General features: G+C 39.6%; 1 protein-coding gene across 4 annotated transcripts; it reads right to left on the bottom strand.

Moving 5' to 3' along the window:
• Window positions 1–943: 943 nt before the first annotated feature.
• AFG2B (AFG2 AAA ATPase homolog B) lies at window positions 944–18897 on the bottom strand. 4 transcript variants are annotated; one of them, XM_061157058.1, is made up of 8 exons: window positions 17741–18897; window positions 15773–15958; window positions 10665–10823; window positions 5952–6161; window positions 4924–5148; window positions 3525–3659; window positions 2656–2781; window positions 944–1221 (listed from the first exon to the last, which is right to left on the bottom strand). In XM_061157058.1, exons 1-8 carry the CDS (start codon window positions 18833–18835, stop codon window positions 1054–1056), a joined length of 2304 nt encoding a protein of 767 aa, XP_061013041.1. In that variant the 5' UTR covers window positions 18836–18897; the 3' UTR covers window positions 944–1053. The 4 variants fall into 4 exon arrangements, 3 of the variants coding, with proteins under 3 accessions (XP_061013041.1, XP_061013042.1, XP_061013043.1); XM_061157059.1 differs by having other exon boundaries at window positions 3525–3655; window positions 4956–5148; XR_009695106.1 differs by lacking the exon at window positions 944–1221 and having other exon boundaries at window positions 4956–5148.
• Window positions 18898–20697: the final 1800 nt, after the last annotated feature.

Here is a 20697-nt window from a genome sequence, read left to right as displayed (position 1 = left end):
TTCTTCACGTTCATCTGTATTTTCTAGCATTATTACCTTTTTATTTTATTTTTCCATTCATTATTACCTTTTTAATAAAGGAAAATAAGAGCTTACATACAAGCTAGCTCCTTAAAAAATACTCAGAATTACAAAAGGAAAACTAATAGCTATACTGTGGAGATGGGGACAATATCAGAAACAAGTGGTCAAAATTAACATCACCAATAATGTGCAGATATCACGTGCCTCCATCTGCGATCTGAGGACATGACAGCACATATACTGCTGCACGACATGAATCCATCATGATGTACATAAGACTCACACACGGCAGGAGCTGACTATTCTATACAATAGTCTGTACTCTTCACAAGTGTCAAGGTCACTCAGAAAGGCTGAGGAACTGTTTCAGATTAAGAGGCAGAAAGGCTAAAGAGACACGACAACTAAGTGGAATGTGTGATCCTAGACTAAATCTTCTAATGGAAAAATAATCACTATTGGAACAATGGATGAAATTTATTGTCAGTAGATTAAAATGTTATATCAGTGTTAAATTTCTTGAATCTGATAACTGCACTGTGGTCATATAAGAAAATAACCTCATTTATAAGAGATGTACAATGAAGTATTAAAGGGATAAAGATGTGTGATGTGTAAAATCTACTTTTAAATAGTTTATAAAAAATACTGTGGAGGGGAGGAGAAAGAGGGAGAGAGGGAGACAAATGTGGCAAAACGTTAAAAAATGGTGAATCTAGAGGAACTTCCAGTGGCCCAGTGGTTAAGAATCCAAGCTCCCCAGGTTCAGTTCCTGGTCAGGGAACTAGATTCCACATGCCACAACTAAGACCTGGCACAGCCAAATAAATAAATTAAAAAAAAACAATTGGTGAATCTGAGTTAAAAGTACATAAGACTGTCTTATTCTTTTAACTTTTCTGTATGAAATCTTAGCCTATCAGGCACAAGTTTGTTTATTTATAAGAAATAATACACACAAAGTAAGTTACAAATTATAGTGCATATTCACATTTCAATTAAGCCTTGAGCAGGTATGTAAAATAACTTTTAAATATCTTCTAAGATAGAAAATTCTTTTTTCTGAAATAAGTTTTTATATAAAGTCAAATCCTTATGACTTAAGGACGGTTTTATAGTCTTAAGTGATTCTAGAAAGTGCTCTTGTTTCACTGTGGTCGCTTCCAGTCCATTTTCTTGCAGAGCCAGCAAGGCGGCCTATAAAAGACAAACAATAGGAAATAATAAATACGCTTCACTGTTGTTTTATGATATATGGTTATACTTTAAAATCTCAACATCAAAATCTCAGTCTCACTTCACAGAAGTTCAATATTCGTGGCAATAAAAACATTAAGCTAAAAAGTTAAAGTGATTAAGTCTTCTCAGTGAACCATCTTTCCTTCTACATTACATTTTAGGCTTAAATGTGGGGGAGGAGGGGTGGAGCAGCGTGCAGAACAACTATATTGGAGTATAGATGAGATCAACTATACTCCAATATAAAATTAAAAAAAAAAAAGAAAAAAGATGAGCGACTGGGTTCCTGATCTCAGAGTAGGAGTTTTTAAACAGGACACAGTACTGATCATAAAGAAATGGAAAATGAACAAACCAGTTATACTAGGCTTCCCTGGTGGCTCAAATGATAAAAAATCTGCCTGCGATGCAGGAGACCAGGGCTCAATCCCTGGGTCAGGAAAATCCCCTGGAGAAAAGAATAACCCACTCCAGTATTCTTGCCTAGAGAATTCCAAGGACAGAGAAGCCTGGCAGGCTCCAGTCCATGGGATCGTAAAGAGTCAGACATGACTGAACAATTAACACTTTCACTGTTACACACAAAACCACGGAAGAACTTCACAGACATAATCTTGAGTTAAAGAAGCAGACAGAAAAGGATACCATATGGTTCCATTAATATAAAGTGCAAAAGCAGCAAAAGTCATCTCCCCAGTGCTAGAAATCAGGAGAGTGGTTCTTTAGTGATAGAGTAGGAAGGCCCACGGAAAACTTCTAGCATGCTGATGACATTCTTTCTTGACCCACGTGGTAGTTACACAAGTGTGTTCACTTTATGTTAATTCAGTGGGCTGTATCCTTCTGATCTGTGCATTTTTCTGATGTTATATTTTCACAAGTTTTTGGAAAGGAAAAACCTACAATGGCTGACCTTTTTTCTGCCCTCAAGATAAAGTTTAAATGCCTTAGAGTGCCTTACAGGGACCTGTGGGAGCCGGCCACTGGCCACCTCTTCAACAATATCATCCCCTCACCTCTGATCACCTGGACGTTTTATTCCCGGTGCCTCAAACACTCCCCTTCTCTCCCACGGACTGGCTAACTCCCTAATCATCCTTCCACTTGCAATGTACACACACCTTCTCTCAGAAAGCCCTCTCTTATTTTCAAGTCTGGACTGGTATTCTTCCTAGCACCCTAAACTTCCCCGACTCACTACATTTTTAAATTCAGTATCACCTCTCGGTACCACCCCCTGCCCCATAAACCCGTAAGCCCTGAAGAGAAGGTAAGGGACCAGAGCGGCTTGTTTCACCTCCCATTGTGCCTCCCTTTCAGTAAATACTGCCAAGTGAATGAAGATCTGAATAAGTGCAGAAATGTGTAAATTTTCTTCACTAATTAACTTACTTCTTTGCAGAGGTTTCCAAGATCAGCTCCAGAGAAAAAACAGGTTTCTGCTGCTACCTTTTCTAAGGAAACATCAGGCCCCATTGGCATGTTTTTGGTACAGACTTTCAGAATAGAAAGCCTTCCCTGGAATAAAATAAAACATAATATGTTTAGAAGCTTAATGTTTGACACAATGTTATAATAAAACATACAGAATTTTCTATATTACAGAGAAAGTATATATATTTAAGAATTAAAAAATAAGAATCAGTTTTTCTCAAGAGGTAAGAAAGTAAATGTGACATCAAGATAAACTTTAATATTTTTATAATTTTTAAAAAGTAAAATAGATTAAAAAATTTTTTTCATCCCTTCAAAATCTAATAAATAAAAAATGCAATTTCTGTGTCTTTCACCACTCACTGCCAGTGGCTCTGGTTGTGAAGGACAAAGGGTTTACTGATTCTTTGGCTGTGGATACATTATATGATCTCTTAAGCTCAGATTTCTCCACTGTATAAAATAAGGATGCTCACCCAGATAATCTCAAGAACTCTTTAACGCTTTAGGATTCTTCCACTCTAGCTGTAAAATAATTTTGAGGAGACTCTTAAACTCAGTATTTTGAGTCTTCCACAAAGCTGAAATTACTACCATTTTTTAGGCTTATGTTTCTCTGAAAACAGGGCCAGAGTACCCAGCAAAAGCAGATGAAAATGATGATATATGATGGGCCATCAGGTAAGGAAAAGCACAGAATCCAATATAGGACACACACCATGTATACCGACATCCAGTCAGGAACTCAACTCTGCCATCTTCTTAGAGCTCAGACACTGATGTGTTATTAGGAATGCTCACACAGAGTAAATGAGCACAGTGATTACCTTTTCATCTGGAGGTGGAATATAAATAATCTTATCTAGTCTTCCAGGCCGTAACAAGGCATCATCTAACACATCAGGTCTATTTGTTGCTGCAACAACCATGACGTTGCTATTGAAAATTTCTTGAAACTCTAGCTGAGGGAAAATATACAACACAAAGTAATATCAATAAGTTGTTAATTAGTAAATGTATTTTTTAAAAATTACAAATCAGCAGGTCCATTTGTTTTTAAATAGGAGAATACTGTTTTCTTCATTCTAGAATGCTTACATTTCCTATCCAGACCACCTTCTCAATATCAAGGCACCCTAGAAACAAATTATTAATCGAAGAGCTACTTTGTGCACACGGTGAAGGGAGTGATCAACCCCAGTGGGGCATCTCTCAATGTGAGAACTGATGAAAAATGCTCTACACCACAGCAGAGAACATCTATCTGCTGACCTGAATGCATCTGAATCCCAGCCAATGATTACAACTTAAATGCATGACTTGAAAAGACTGAAGTATCTGACTAGCAACATAGTATACCTATGAAAAGTCTTGGCTATCATGTTCTTGAAGAGGGAGATTTATTTTACCTCTCTCTTTTTTTTTTCTTTACAGAGGCAAAAATATGACAACCAATATAAGTTGCATGTATATAAATCCAAGATGAAGATTTTTTAAAAAATATCTAAGAGCTGCTATAGCAAGGCCTTACACATGCTAAGCATTCAGAATTGTTGAACTTAATTTTCAGAGCAGTTTTTCTATAATGTGATCTCTCAAAGCAATGAGGTCCCTGTATCTGCAAATATTTTAACAGAGGCTGGGTAAACACCTGTCAGAGGCTATAGAAGGAATTCCTGCTTTATGAGAACTGATTAGAACACCTCATGGGTCCCTTCAAATTCTAGTGGCCTATGTCTCTAAGGAGCTATAAAGATTCTCTTTCTATGGAACAATTTCTATGGAACAATTTAAGAAACAACCAGAAAAATAAAAGTTTAGGAAGGAACAGGATTTCCAAAGGTCAGTTTAACTTCATCAGAACCAAGGAAACCTCAACAAAACTGGAAATTTTTAATTACTGACTATTGGAAAGAATAGTCTGTTTTCTTCCATTTCACATAAAACACCAGTTTCACAGGATACAGAAATTAAGACACTCCCTTCTCCACTAGCAATATGTAGTTACATTTCTAATCTTAGGAAAAAATTCACATTCATACATACCTAAAATACTTTATTATAAAATTTGCCTCATCTTCCCAGCTAAATCACAATTTTATCAGCTCTGTAAAAATCCTAATAAACTGAAATTATAGAATTCTATGAGATGAATCCAGCATAGGGAAAGAGTATAGATGCAGTCTGTTTGGCCTGGACTTTTGGTGTATCCTGGCTAGTAAATACCTCTTCATTTTTTTCCAGCTGCTTGCATTTACCATGTTGATCTGATTTACTTCCTCTTCTCTCTATAGTCTTCAATCCAACACCATCTAATTCATTTAGGAGAACAGAAAGAACACGATCTTGAACATTACATTCTGTTCTGCTGATTGATCGAGAGCCCAAGATTGAATCAATTTCATCCAAAAACACAATTGCTGGTGTATTTGCTCTTGCTTGTCGAAATACCTTTTGTTCAAAAGTGGAAATATTAAAAGGCTATACATCATGCCTTACTCATATGAATGAATGTTTTCTGCACTACTATTTATAATTTTTAAAATATAAAAAGAAAGATTCTAAATGTCTAAGAACTGGGGAATGAATAAATAAAATAAAGAACAGAGTATTATACAGGGGTTAAAAATCTTATTTTCAAAAAAATACTTAATATTACCGAATTTTAAAAGTGTAACACTAAGTTAAATCACAATAAAGATATATATGTATGCATATGTATATATATGTGAATGGATATATATATATACATATAAAATGAGTGGATAGTACATATATATAATGAGTGGATGGGGCTGCTGCTGCTAAGTCGCTTCAGTCGTGTCCGACTCTATGTGACCCCAGAGACAGCAGCCCACCAGGCTCCACCGTCCCTGGGATTCTCCAGGCAAGAGCACTGGAGTGGGTAGCCATTTCCTTCTCCAATGAGTGGATAGGTATATATACGTATCTATAATGAATGGATATACATATATAAAACGAGTGGATATTATATATATAATACATATTCCCGCCCAAGGAAACAAAACGACAAAGAAAATTCACCCAAATGTTAACAGTAAGTAGAGAGATTATGGAGGATTTCCTATTTATACTTTTCTATATTGTCTAAGTTTTCTATACACAAACAGGTATAACGTTAACAGGAAAAATAGCCAGTTACATTAAAAAAAAGTAATAAGGTTTATCCTTAAGGCAAGAAACAAAAATTCAAAAGTAAACTTAACTACATGAGGGAAAATAAACCAACCAACCTGAGACAGGATTTTCTCTGAATCTCCAACAAAAGGTGAGAAAAGATCAGCTCCACTCACTGAAACGAAAGAGCAATGACAGCTCGTAGCCAGGGCCCTCACCAGCGTGGTTTTGGCACACCCAGGGGGCCCATATAGAAGAACTCCCTTTGGTTGTGTCAGGCCCATCCTAACAAATTCCCGAGGGAATTTCAGAGGCCATTCAATGCTCTAAAAGAACACAAAAAGAGACAGGACACAAAAGGAAACAGTTGTTTCAGTATACTGTGAAAAAAAAAATTCAATAAATTCATTCAACAATCTTCAGCTACCTGCTATGAGCTGGATATGGGGTCCACTCTCCACACAGCACCCAGTGAGCTTATGATGTAAGTGAGGTCACATCACTTCCTGCTTAAAATCTTTCAATGACTTGTCAGAATTACAATATTCAAATCCAAATTCCTAACTTATCACTGCTTACAAGGCCTAACATAACCCATCACCCAAACACCCCAGTTTGTTCCCATCTCAGGGCCTTTACTTGCTAGTCTTTCTGCTTAAACACTCCCTTATAATCTTTGTGTGCTATTCTGCATCACTCAGGTCTCCACTCAACAGTCATTTCCTTGGAGAGGTCTTCCCTAACCACTGTAGTTAAAACAGACCTTCCTCCTAGGCACTCTATGCTACTATCCATTTTTTATTTTTGGAGCACTCACTCATTTGCTATCTGAAAATTACTGTATTCCCATGTTGAGTTTGTCATTCTGCTCTTGCCAGAATGTAGGCAAAGTTCACCTCTAAATCCCCATCACCTGGAATGACACCTTCACAAAGTAGGCACTCATTAAATGTTAGCTGAATCATAAATAAATCCTCAGTACCTCTGAGGTAGATGGTTTTGTTATCATCATAATTTCAGAGATGCAGAAACTCAGGCTTAAAAAGTGAAGTAACTTGCCTAGGCCTTATTACTTTATTGAGAGTGAGGTAGCAAAACTAGACTAATCCCAGACAGTGTAGGTCAAGAGCATGAGTTCTTAACTACTGATACATTGCCTCTACAAAAAAAGACAGACAAGATCCCTGTGCTAGAAACTCCTATTGTAGTTGGGAAGATAGGCTTAAAAACTAACAACCAGGCCAGAGTAGGGCATTCCGTGGACAAGGAACAAATATATACAGAGACACATCAAACCATCCAGTTCATCTCCCAGCGGTAAGCAGAACAGAGCGGAGGACGTGGGAGGCAAGGAGTGATGGAGCTGAAATGGAAGTAGGAGTCAGATCACACTGGGCCTTGACTGTTTAGTCAACAATGAGGAAGCAGTATGGAGAATGAACTAGAAGGAAATGAAACCAGAGGGAAGTGGTCAATGAGTGTGATGACTCAGACTACAGAAATAATAAGGCTGGGTATGTCACAGGCAGCAGAGACCATGTGGAAGGGATGGACTTGAAACATAAAATGTAAGTGTATTTTATGCAGAGGCGAGGTCCAGAGGGGAAGTTATGTGACATACAACATGACATGCATTTAGAAGACAGGTCTCTGACTTAGGGGATGGGGTAACTGGCTGTCTTCACTGGGAGAGGGAATCCAGATGTAAAGATGGAATTGACAAGCTGAACTCTGGACATGCCACGCTGAATCCGAGATCCCTGGAAGTTATTTAGTAGGCAGGGAGTTAAGTAGTTTTGATGGTCAAAAGATTTATGAGTTAGCTGCTTTCAGGAGACAGCTGAAGCCTGGGACACGCTTCAGGAGATGAGAGATGAAGGACTCACTTAGAAAATGCAAAAAGAGGACTCTTCAGAGACTGAAGAATGAGCATTTAAAGTAAGGGAGAGGAGTGCTCAAAAAGGTAGGAAAGCCTAACATCTCAGAGCTAAAGGAAGACTGTGTCTCACAGCAAAGTATGGCTATTTTGTGAAGATTCAATGAGAACATATAAGAAAATTAGAGCATATTTAAATGTGCTTTAAGAAAACAGGAGATATCAAGGGAAAATTTCATGTAAGGATGTGCATGATAAAGGATAGAAATGGTTAAGGACCTAACAGAAGCAGAAGAGATGGCAAGAATACACAGAAGAACTGTACAAAAAAGTCTTAATGAACCAGATAACCAGGATGGTGTGGTCATTCATCTAGAGCTGGACATCCTGGAGTATGAAGTCAAGTGGGCCTTACGAAGCATTGCTATGAACAAAGCTAGTGGCAGTGACGAATTCCAGCTGAGCTATTTCAAGCCCTAAAAGATGATGCTGTTAAAATGCTGCACTCAATATGTCAGCAAATTTGAAAGACAGCAGTGGCCACAAGACTGGAAAAGGTCAATTTTCATTCCAATCCCAAAGAAGGGCAATGCCAAAGAACATTCAAATTATCATACAATTGCATCATTTCACATACTTGCAAGGTTATGCTCAAAATCCTTCAACCTAGACTTCAACTGGCTGAAGTGAACTGAAAACTAGATTTACAAACTTGATTTCAAAGAGGCAGAAGAAATCAGAGATCAAATTGCCAAAAGTTGTTGGATCACGGAGGAAGCAAAGGAATTCTAGGAGAACATCTACTTCTGCTTCATTGACTATGCTAAAGCCTTTCATTGTGTGGATCACAACAAACTGTGGAAAATTCTGAAAGAGATGGGAATACCAGACCACCTAACCTGCCTCCTGAGAAATCTGTATACAGGTCAAGAAGCAACAATTATAACTGGACATGGAACAACGGACTGGTTCAAAATTGAGAAAGGTGTACAAGACTATATATTGTCACCCTGCTTATTTAACTTCTATGCAGAGTACATCATGTAAAATGCCAGGCTGGATGAAGCACAAGATGGAATCAAGACCACCAGGAGAGGGCTGCCCCTGACGGTTCAGTGGTTAAGACTCCACGCTCCCAAGGCAGGGGCCCTGGGTTCAATCCATGGTCAGGGAACTAGATCCTACATGCCACAATGAAGATGGAAGGTCCTGTATGATGCAACTAGGACCCAACACAGTCAAATACATACATACATACATACATATATACAGATATATATGATACACACACACACACACACACACACACATAAATATGTATAAAGATTACTGGGAGAAATATCAACAACCTCAGATATGCAGACGATACCACTCTAAAGGCAGAAAGTGAAGAGGAACTAAAGAGCCTCTTGATGAAGGTGAAAGAGGAGAGTGAAAAAGCTGGTTTAGAACTCAACATTCAAAAAACTAAGATCATGGCATCTGGCCCCATCACTTCATGGCAAATAGGAAGGGAAAAAGTGGAAACAGTGACAGATTTTCTTTTCCTGGGCTTCCAAAATCACCGTGGGCAATGACTGTGGCCGTGAGTTAAAAAATGCTTGCTCCTGGAAAGGCAAGCTATGACAAACTTAGATGTCTATTAAAAAGCAGAGATATCTCTCAGCTGACAAATGTCTGTATAGTCAAAGCTGTGGTTTTTCCAACAGTTGTGTACAGATGTGACAGTTGGACCATAAAGAAAGCTGAGTGCCAAAAAACAGGTGCTTTCAAATTGTGGTGCTGGAGAAGACTCTTCAGAGACCCTTGGACTGCAAGAAGATCAAACCAGTCAATCCTAAAGGAAATCAACCCTGAATATTCACTGGAAGGACTGTTGCTGAAGCTGAAGCTCCAAGACTTTGGCCACCTGATGCAAAGAGCTGACTCACTAGAAGACCCTGATGCTGGGAAAGAGGGCGGGCAGGAAGAGAAGGGGGCAACAGAGGATGAGGTGGTTAGATAGGAACATCGATTCAATGGGCATGAATTTGAGCAAACTCTGGGAGATGGTGGAGGACACAGGAGCCTGGTGTGCTTCAATCCGTGGGGTCACAAAGAGTCAGACACAACTTAGTGACTTAGCAAAACAAAATGTGCCTACCCATGGATACAAGGATTCCAGGGTTCACTGTAGATACAGCTCCTAGTTAAGATAAATAAATTATAATGGATACTTATAAATTAGTCTTGTGTGTGCTTGATTTGAGAAACCTACTTTCTTATGGGAGGATCACCCAAAGGGGAATTGGCAAAATTAATTTCTGGAACTGCAATGCAGGCAAGAAAATCCAGTGAGCTGTGGCCCTTAACAGCCACTGTGCTAATCAGTATCAAGTAACTACTCAGGCCAAAGTGACTGTTAATTATAATTTTGTGTTTTTACCAGTCCTGGGGTAAATTCAGACCCATGAATGAAAAATTTGTATTTGTACAGTCTATGAACCAAGAATCTGTTTTACATGTTTAAATGTTAAAAAAAAAAAAAAAGAATATTCTGTGATGTGAAAATTATATGACTTCACTCTCTATAAATAAAATTTCATCAGAACATAAATACTTATTACATATGACTGCTTTTGTGCTGTGATAGCAGAGTTGAATGACTGCAACAGATAAACCTAAATTATTTACTTTCTGGTCCTCCACAGAAAGAGTTTACTGATCCTTCATCTAAATTAGAAACTCTTTAGAGCAAAAACTAAACAAAAAGGTGAAGAAAGAAAGTATGAAAAATGGCACTTGATGTCTGTAGAGTCCAGTTAAACAAGGACTGAAAGGCGATCAGCAGATCCCGATGTTAGGTTCGCATTAGTGAAGGCCGCCGTAAGTTTCAGTCCCACTTGTTTACAGCACAAATGCATTACACTTAGACCATCATATTCTACTGGCTTAAGCAGATACTCTATCTCACCTGCTTTAACTTCAGTTTTACATCTTCAAGGCCACCAATCTGCTCCCAGCCAACAGGTTTGATGTCTGTCAGTCCAATGACACTTCGAAGTGATGAGGGTTGGATCTTTTTAAAAGCTTCAAGGAAGTCTGTTTCATCAATCGTCGGATTGTCCTGGTTCTGAAGTAATCCACCCCAAAAGCGAAATCAAACCAAAAATCAGGTGGGCCTTTTTTGTGGTACACAAACATGATTACTTTTTTATTGTGATCCTTATTTGAATTTATACATCTATTTTGTTATCACTATAAAGAAATTTATAACACATGGTATGAAAAAACTAAATGTCTCCCCCTCAACTCCCACCAATCTTCATCCCCAGAGAATGTCAACAGTCTGTGTATTCTTCCAGTATGTTTATGACATACATATATCCTTTCAAAGAGACACACAAATGGGACCATACTATACACATTAATTTGTACTTTTTCATCTCTCAAGAATCTTTTCATGTCCACGAATACAGTAATACCTCATTCTTTCAGACAACTGCATAATATTGCATGAGTATTTTAATGACATCCTTCTGTTGAACAGAGGTTTTCCAGTCTTTTGGTGCTAAACACAAAGCTGCAACTGAATGTCTTTGTACACGTGTTCAAGTATTTTATATAATACTTGCCTCAAAATAGAATTACTGTGCTTAAGAGTATGCACACTTACAATTTTCATAGCTACTATTAAAATGTGCTCTGAGCTGTACCAATAATATGAAGCTATTTTCCCCACACCTAACACTGGACATGACCAAACGTTAAATTTCTGCCATTGTGACAGAAGACATGGTGTTTACTGTTGTGTTAATTAAATTTCTTCAATCAAGAGTGAGGTAAAAGGAATAATGGAATTAGAAAATAAATGTTTCAACCATTACAGTAATGGCTATTTGAGGCAAGAGTCATCAGTGGATGCCAATCTAGGGGAGAGAAAGTCTGACGGGGAACAGGATACTTGCATTTTCTCAGAGGGGCTCCTCACAGATTTCTTATTAGTTGCAAAGGGAAAAATAACAGCTCTATAGCAGATAAACTGGACCAACGCTTGACTAGTTGATCGCACCAGTCATCCACGAGGGGCACCCCCAGTGAGGAGCAGGTGGACACACTCACATTTAATGCAGTGTTCCCAATGGGCATGCGTAACCTGAATCTAACTAGGAGGAAACAGACAAACCCAAACTGATAGATGCTCTGTAAAATCACTGACTTTAAATCTTTAAAAATGTCAGTGTCAAAATTTCGCACACACACCAAGAAAGTGCTATGGAAATGTTCAAAATTAAAGAAAACCAAAAACTAAACATAATACATTATCCTGGACTAAATCCTACACTGAAGGAAAAGGGTGCTACAAAAATTCAAACAGCCAGCAAAATCAGAATAGGGACTGTAGATCTGACAACATTTTGATCAGTGTTAAATTTCCTGAATATAATGAGATTATACATACTCGTTCATAGGAAATGGACACTAAAATATTAAGGGAAAATGGGTTAAAACGCATGCAACCCATTTTCAAATGATTCAGAAAAAAAAAAACAATGTGTATATGTATACAGTTGACTCTTGAACAACATGGAGGTTAATCCTCATTTAAGTAGAGGTAGCCCAACAAATCTGTTGTTCCCCGCATCCGTGTGGATTCAGCCAATCCCGGACCGTGCACTACTTGTAGGATTTACTATCAAGAAGTATCTATGTAAAGTGAACTGGCGCAGTTCAAACCCATGTTGCTCAAAAATCAACTGTATATATAAAGAGAGACAAAGAGAGGAGAGAAAAGAGAGGAAGATAAAGCTAATATGGCAAAATGCTAAAAACCTGTCAGCTTGGATAAAGGAAATTAGCAGTTCTCTACCTTCAACACTCCTTGAAGTTTTAATTTTTAAAATTTTTCCCCTGAAGTTTTAATTATTTCAATATAAGTTTTTAAAAAAGAGAAAGAATCAAAAAAGACTAATCTTTAAAGAAAGTTGAGGACTTTTCATGTTTATTAGTCATTTGTAATCCTTTCACTGTCAACTATCAGTTCATCAGTTCATATGTTACTACATATTTTCTCTTGGATTGGTCTTATTGCTTTGTTATACCAAGGGAAAGTATTTTTCCCAGTCTGTCTCATGTCCTTGCCTTTGCTTATAGTATTGTTTGTTTTGCTTTTGAACTTGTCATCTTTTTTAAAAATAGTATTGTTTTGCCATTCTAAAACTGTCAAATCAGTAAATTATCTTCTTTTTGGCTATTAAAAATTCATATTTCTATTTGTAATATATGTATTATATTTAAGTACTTACCCTTACATCAAATTCTGAATATTTAGTTGTCCCAAAATTCCCATTTTCAATAACAAACTATTTTATCCCATTTATGTAAGATTAAATAAGTGAATATGTATATACAGAGCTATTCTTAACAGTGTTGCTAAATATGTTAATAATTATAATCTCTGGCAGATGAGATTTCAGATAATTTTTATCTTGTTTAATTTCTCACAAAGAATGTTATTAAATAATTTTTTTAATAGAATATTTTTTTTTCTAGCTAACAGTATCAGATATTGGGTAAATGAATACTAATATACTTTAAGTGAACACCAACTAACATTTGAAAATCCCATTTACACTTCTAGATCATTAGTGTGTGTATTATTCACTTGATTTTCATAAACCTTTCAGGCAGATAAAATCATTTCCCCTCCATGTGTATATGTTTATGTGTTAAACTGTATTTCCAATACTTTAATAGACATACTTGACAAAAAGCTGAACAAACTCTAAAGTGTCCTCATCTGCCCTGTGATAGACAGAGGCAGCAACAGCCCCTCAGCTGCCTGGAGAGGGAAAAAGAAACAGATGCAACCAGTACGTGCCCAGACGCCTCTGTCCACTCTTCCTTTTTGCCTTTCTTTTTCCCACTTTCCCTGGTTGTTTATGGACTCAGCCATCACCTGTGGTAACTACGCCTGGGCAGGCCCTCCTGAAGCAGCAGTGGGCTCCACCCTAGGACAACTGCAGTGGGCTGGTCCACCTAAGCCAACGTGCTTTAGGCCAAACCTAGAACTTCAAAGCAGAGGGAATTCTAAATGTAAACCTCTGTTCCCACATCCTGTACTCCTGTCCTCCTTTCAAGAGGCATATATTCTCACATCTTCACACATGGGACTTGTCATTAAATCTTTAAGCACTTTTGGTTCTAAACCCCAAAGATGAGGACTTAAAGTTCACATAATTCCTTCCCTACCTTCAGTGTAAGAGTAAAAATAAAGGAAAAGAAGATGAGGAAGGATAGAAATTAATTAGGTAAAAATGTTTTCAAAATCTAAGATAAATCATCCTTTTACGGTTTAAAAAAAAAAAAAAGCCCTCAAAATTAGGGGTTAAAAAGTATCTAAGATCAAAGGACAATTTTAAGTGTTACAACAGAATCTCTAGCACAATGAAATTAATTTTTTCTGGAGGAGTTTAGGGACTCAGGATGACTTATTACATACAAAGTGAACAGATTTTCCAATCTATATTGTTGAAAACTACTACATTTAAGTTAATATCCCAACTATTTTTTTCAAAAGGCAGTCATGAATTAAGGATTTAAATGTCAAAGATGAATTTAAGTAAAATTCCAGACACCTAAACTTCTCCAGAGTAAGAATAGGTTCTTTTCCCTACAAGATGAGTATTGATAAAAAAGGGGAAAACAGTATCTTAATAATGGAGAAATCTCAGAAATAACCACCTTATCCAAGATATCAAACCAGTAACAGGACAAAGATATATCATTTCTACCTAACAGATGCAATGAGAACACAGTATCATTTCTGGAATATTTCTGCCAAAAATGCAAAACCTGAACCACATCATGAGAAAATATCAGTCAAACCTACACTGAGGAATATCCTACAGAACAACTGAACTGTACTCTTAAAAATAATTAAAGTCATAAAAGAAAGACTGAAGAAGTTTCTAGATTAAAAATTAAGAAAACCATGACAACTAACAAATGCAATGTGTAATACTGGATCAAAAAAATTTTTTTTTCTTTTTTCCTTTTAAAATTTTTGCTACAAAGAAAATTAATGGGACAAATGGTGCGATTTGGATAAGGTCTATATAGATTAAGTGAAAGTTGGTATTAATTTCTTCATCTTGATTATTGTACTATTGGTTAGTCTGATATTAGGAAATAAACACTCAAATTTTCAAAGTTATGTGGGCATCTTGGCTGCACTTGAGAATATGAGTATATATATATATAAACAACCATACACATGAAGAGAGTATGATAAAGCAAAGGTGATAAAATGTTACATTTGAAGAATCTGGGTGAAGAAAATGCAAAAATTCTTTGTACTATTTTTGCAACTTTTCTCTAAGTCTGAAGTAGATTCAAAATAAAATGAAAATTTTAAAGACACATGTTTGATTCTTCTGGGGGTATAGTGTCTTTTTCCTTATTGCTCTGGGCTTTAGCACTAAAGAGTTAGTATGGGAGAACAGGAACAGTCCCTCGGCCGACCTAGAGAAGTCAGCTCTCTGTCCCCACTTTCAGTCATACACTATTTATATATGGAATTCAGATGTAAAAATACATATAAGAAACAGATGTCTACAGATGTACAGAACAGACTTTTGGACTCTGTGGGAGAAGGCGAGGGTGGGATGTTTCGAGAGAACAGCATTGAAACATGTATATTATCTACGGTGAAACAGATCACCAGCCCAGGATGGATGCATGAGACAAGTGCTCGGGCCTGGTGCACTGGGAAGACCCAGAGGGATTGGGTAGAGAGGGAGGTGGGAGGGGGGATCGGGATGGGGAATACATGTAAATCCATGGCTAATTCATGTCAATGTATGACAAAAACCACTACAATATTGTAAAGTAATTAGCCTCCAACTAATAAAAAATAAATGAAAAAAAAAAAAAAAAAGAAACAGATGTAAAAAAAAAAGAAACAGATGTCTAAGGTATCAAAGGTTTCAAGAAAAGGTACTTACCACTTTTTTAAGTCCCCAAATTAACTTGTTACATTAATAAGAGGGTTAATGCAGGTCATAAACCAATACTTCTTACCTTCTCACTATGAAGCAGAGCCTGCATGGCAGCCTCCCTACAGAGTGCAGTCAGGTCTGCGCCAACATAGCCAACTGTCATTTCTGCAAGGAGGTTCAAATCAACTTGACCAGAGACAGGCATCTTTGAAGTAATCACTTGTAGAATTGCCTTTCTTTGTTTAAGAGTGGGAGTTCCAATGACAACCTATGTGCGAAGCAAGAAAAGAAAACATTTACAGCTTAAAAATATTTTTTTATCTTCACAAACATGTAAAATAATTTAGCGAACAAATCTGGAACTATTACTAGGTACTCTTAAGTACATATCTTAGATTCTGAATATGAGAAAATCCTTATTTTCAAGAGTGAAAAAGCTGGCTTGAAACTCAACATTCAAAAAACTAAGATTATGGCATCCGGCCCCATCACTTCATGGCAAATAGAAGGGGAAAAAGTGGAAATGATGACAGATTTTATTTTCTTGGGCTCCAAAATCACTGCAGACAGTGACTGCAGCCACAAAATTAAAGGATGCTTGCTCCTTGGAAAGAAAGCTATGACAAAAATCTAAACAGCAAATGAGAAAGCAGAGATATCACTTTGTCGACAAAGGTCTATATAGTCAAAGCTATGGTTTTTCCAGTAGTCATGTACAGATGTGAGAGGTGGACCATATGAAGAAGGCTGAGTGCCTAAGAATTGATGATTTTGAACTGTGGTGCTGAAGAAGACCCTTGAGAGTCAGTCCTCTGGACTGCAAGGAGATCAAACCAGTCAATTCTAAATGAAATCAACCCTGAATATTCACTGGAAGGACTGATGCTGACGCTGAAGCTCCAATAATTTGGCCACCTGATACAAACAGCCAACTCATTAGAAAAGAACCTGCTGCTGGGGAAGACTGGAGGCAAAAGGAGAAGGGAGTTAAGAGAGGATGAGATGATTACTTAGCATCACTGACTCAACGGACATGAGTTTGAGCAAACTCCAGAAGATAGTGAAGGACAGGGAAGTCTGGTGTGCTGCAGTCCATGCGGTCGCAAAGAGTCAGACATGACTTAGTGACTGAACAACAACAACGTCAGAAAGTTTTTATTTTGTTATTTTTGAGAACCTACCACATTCTGGGAGCCAGTAAATGAGAAAGTCTACGTCCCTGCCCTTATGGATCTTATTCAGCAGGCAAGTATTAGATGGTGTGAGGAAGAAATCCACTCAAGTTCTAAACAGATTATGCTAAAGTCTGCAATTATCAGCTGTCTCTTTACAATCCTACCACAAAGTTCAAACATCACAACCACTATTCAAACTATCTAACAGAAATCAAGAATCAATTTAGGGCTGAAGTTTATAAAATAATACTTGAATATCTGAATATTTTGAATATTCAATCTTCCTGGCAACTAAGAGAGCAACTGTGGTACAGGTTGCTGGTATTCAGACAAGGAATGAATAAATCTAGATAGAAGAGTTAACGTCTGCTTTGATTTAGTTCCTCCCTGCCTTCTTTCTTATTTCAACACATTTGTTTCTTGAGGCTATCTTTCTACTTTAGATTCTCATTCCAAATCCTAAGAGTTTAATAGCTTGTGTGTTAGTTATGTCTGACTCTTTGTGACCCCATGGACTATAACATACCAGGCTCCTTGGTCCATGGGATTCTCCAGGCAAGAATACTGGAGTGGGTTGCCATTTAATAGCTTGTAGTAGTCCTTAACAACTAACACTACTGGTAACAGTATTCATCCTCAGGGCCTGCACAACAATCCCAAACGGCCCCCTGGCTTCTCAGAGCAATTTGACTCTGCGAGGGAAAGGGTCCTGGCTCGCAGATCATTTGTAGACCAGAGAACGGGTTCTTTAAAAAAAAAAGCCCCACTCCAGTCTCCCCGACTTCCAAAGTTAAGGGGGAAACGCCTCGGGGCAACCAACCAGGGGCACATAAGGCCAGGTTCAGGGGTAACGCGCTCACTGGCTGAGCATTTACCTCTCGGTCGAACCTCCCAGGTCTGCGTAGCGCTGGGTCTAGAGCATCCGGCCGGTTGGTGGATCCCACAACCACCACCTCGCGGTCCTCAGCGATGCCGTCCAGCAGCGTCAACACCTGGGCCACCACGCGGCTCTCGGGGGCTTGGTGTGGGCCGCCCCGCCGGGGACACAGGGCGTCCACCTCGTCCAGGAAGAGGAGGGTGGGACAGCGGCTGGCTAGCTCCCGGGCGCGCTGGAAGATCCGCCGCACATTTTCCTCCGTCTCCCCGGGCCGGGAGCCCTGTAGCGCGGGGGCGCTCACCGCCAGCAGCTCCGCGCCCGTCTCCCGGGCCACTGCCCGCACTAGCTGGGTCTTGCCCACTCCCGGGGGGCCGGCCAAGAGCACCCCGCGTGGCACTTCTAGCCCTAGAGAGGCCAAGGCGCGCGGGTAGCGGAGCGGCAGGCGAAGGAGCTCCCGCAGCGAGTCGGCCGCCTCCGAAAGCCCCCCCAGGGTCACCTCGGACTGCGGCTCCTCTTCCGACCGAGGCACCTCGCTCAGACTGATGTGGGTGCGAGGGGTGACCAGCCCGGCCGGATTCGGGCTGGGCGCTCCGCTAACGATGTGCAGGGCGGCCACTGGACCCGGAGCGCCTGGTGGAGCGGCCACCACGTGGCCCTGAGAGACTGGACGGTTCCTCAGCAGCTCCTGCACCGCCTCCAGCACCGCGGCTGTACTCTGGGCACCGGACGCACCCGCTTGCTCCCTCAACTCCGGCCACACCGCTAGGCGCCGAAGTGGCGGGCAGGGCACTAAGCGGAATCGGTTCAGGTTAATAATCCCCCGAAACCCCGGCGCACCCACTGCCGTCCCCGGGCTCGTGCACAGCGGGTCCAGCTGCACAAAGCCGTCCGCTCCATCCCGCCGCGGCCAGGCGGTGCAGAGGCAGGAGCCACCGTCAGGTAGCGAGATCTTCACCGCCGAGCCCAGGTGGGCGCCTAAGGCGCGGAGGGCGGTAGGGCCCAAACGACAGCGCTGGGTGCCTCGATCCCTAGCATCTACGGGTAGCAGCTTTAAGGGAGGTCCTTCCGGAAAGGAACCCGAGTCCGGAGCCATTTCTCACGAAAGACGCAAAACCCAGGAAAATAAGGTAGGACTTCCACCGGGCCGGAAAGACCGGCACACCGCGGCCGGAAGCAGGTGATGCGCATGCGCCAAAGGAAGCCGCAGATGCGAGTCCCTGATAGGTGGAAAGGACCAATAGGAAATTAGACTAAGTTAGACAATGATGGGACCGTCAGGCTAGTTTGCCACGGTGTTGGGTTTGGTAAAATCTCATCGCCCTCTTTATAGCTTTGCAGACACTATGAGTGACTTCTGGAGTCCATAGTCTCTTACTGACCTCTGCTGTCTGTTTCCAGCTTCTAGGCTGGAACAACCTAAAAAGAACCAGGAAACTATCCTGAGAAAAGATCCTGAGATGGGGAAGTCATCAATTAAACCCTGTTTTCTTCTTTCTCTTAATCCTATTGCTTTCTACTATCTTTGAAGAACAAAGACTGTAAATTCAGACTTCTCAAGAACAGCGCTGTAATTTTTAAAAATTTTTATTGGAGTATAGCTGCTTTATAATGTTGTTTCTACTGTACAGCAAAGTGAATCATATCCTCTGTTTTGGATTTCCTTCCCACTTAGGTCACCACAGATCATTTAGTAGAGTTCCCTATACAGTAGGGTCTCCTTAGTTATCTATTTTATACATAACATCAATAGTGTATATATGTCAATCCCAATCTCCCAATTCCTGCCACCCAACCCTTCTGTCTTGGTATCCACACAGCTGTTCTCTATGATTCTGTCTTTACTCTTGCTTTGTTTAAGGAGGCCTTACAAATAGCTGTGAAAAGAACAGAAGCAAAAAGCAAAGGAGAAAAGGAAAGATACATCCATTTGAATGCAGAGTTCCAAAGGAGACCAAGGAGAAATAAGAAAGAATTCCTCAGTGATCGGTGCAAAGAAATAGAGGAAAACAATACAATGGGAAAGACTAGAGATCTCTACAAGAAAATTAGAGATACCAAGGGAACATTTCATGCAAAGATGGGCTCAAAGGACAGAAATGGTATGGACTTAACAGAAGCAGAAGCTATTAAGAAGAGATGGCAAGAATACACAAAACTACTGTACAAAAAAGATCTTCACGACCCAGATAATCACAGTGGTGTGATCACTCACCTAGAGCGAGACATCCTGGAATGTGAAGTCAAGTGGGCCTTAGAAAGCGTCACTATGAGCAAAGCTAGTGGAGGTGATGGAATTCCAGTTGAACTATTTCAAATCCTGAAAGATGATGCTGTGAAAGTGCTGCACTCAATATGCCAGCAAATTTGGAAAACTCAGCAGTGGCCACAGGACTGGAAAAGGTCAGTATTCATTCCAATCCCAAAGAAAGGCAATGCCAAAGAATGCTCGAACTACCACACAATTGCACTCATCTCACACACTAGTAAAGTAATGCTCAAAATTCTCCAAGCCAGGCTTCAGCAATACATGAACCGTGAACTTCCAGATGTTCAGGCTGGTTTTAGAAAAGGCAGAGGAACCAGAGATCAAATTGGCAAATATCTGCTGGATCATTGAAAAAGCAAGAGAGTTCCAGAAAAACATATATTTCTGCTTTATTGACTAAGCCAAAGCCTTCGACTGTGTGGATCACAATAAACTGTGGAAAATTCTGAAAGAGATGGGAATGCCAGACCATCTGATTTGACTCTTGAGAAACCTGTATGCAGGTCAGGAAGCAACAGTTATAACTGGACATGGAACAACGGACTGGTTCCAAATAGGACAAGGAGTACGTCAAGGCTGTATATTGTCGCTCTGCTTATTTAACTTATATACAGAGTACATCATGAGAAACGGTGGGCTGGAAGAAGCACAAGTTGGAATCAAGATTGCCAGGAGAAATATCAATAACC

The sequence above is a fragment of the Dama dama genome, chromosome 12, assembly GCF_033118175.1.
Source record: "Dama dama isolate Ldn47 chromosome 12, ASM3311817v1, whole genome shotgun sequence".
NCBI lineage: Eukaryota > Metazoa > Chordata > Mammalia > Artiodactyla > Cervidae > Dama > Dama dama.
Note: the sequence above shows the minus strand (reverse complement) of the source record. Positions and strands in the feature narration are given on the sequence as shown.

What these genes read in the sequence shown, in the direction of transcription:
- AFG2B (XM_061157058.1), bottom strand. Translation starts at nt 18,835, where the DNA reads ATGGCTCCGGACTCGGGTTCCTTTCCGGAAGGACCTCCCTTAAAGCTG. An exon ending in TTCCACCTCCAGATGAAAAG is followed by an intron (nt 2,782 to 3,524) that starts GTAATCACTGTG and finishes ATTTTATTCCAG; the next exon opens with GGAAGGCTTTCTATTCTGAA. An exon ending in TTGGAAACCTCTGCAAAGAA is followed by an intron (nt 1,222 to 2,655) that starts GTAAGTTAATTA and finishes TGTCTTTTATAG; the next exon opens with GCCGCCTTGCTGGCTCTGCA.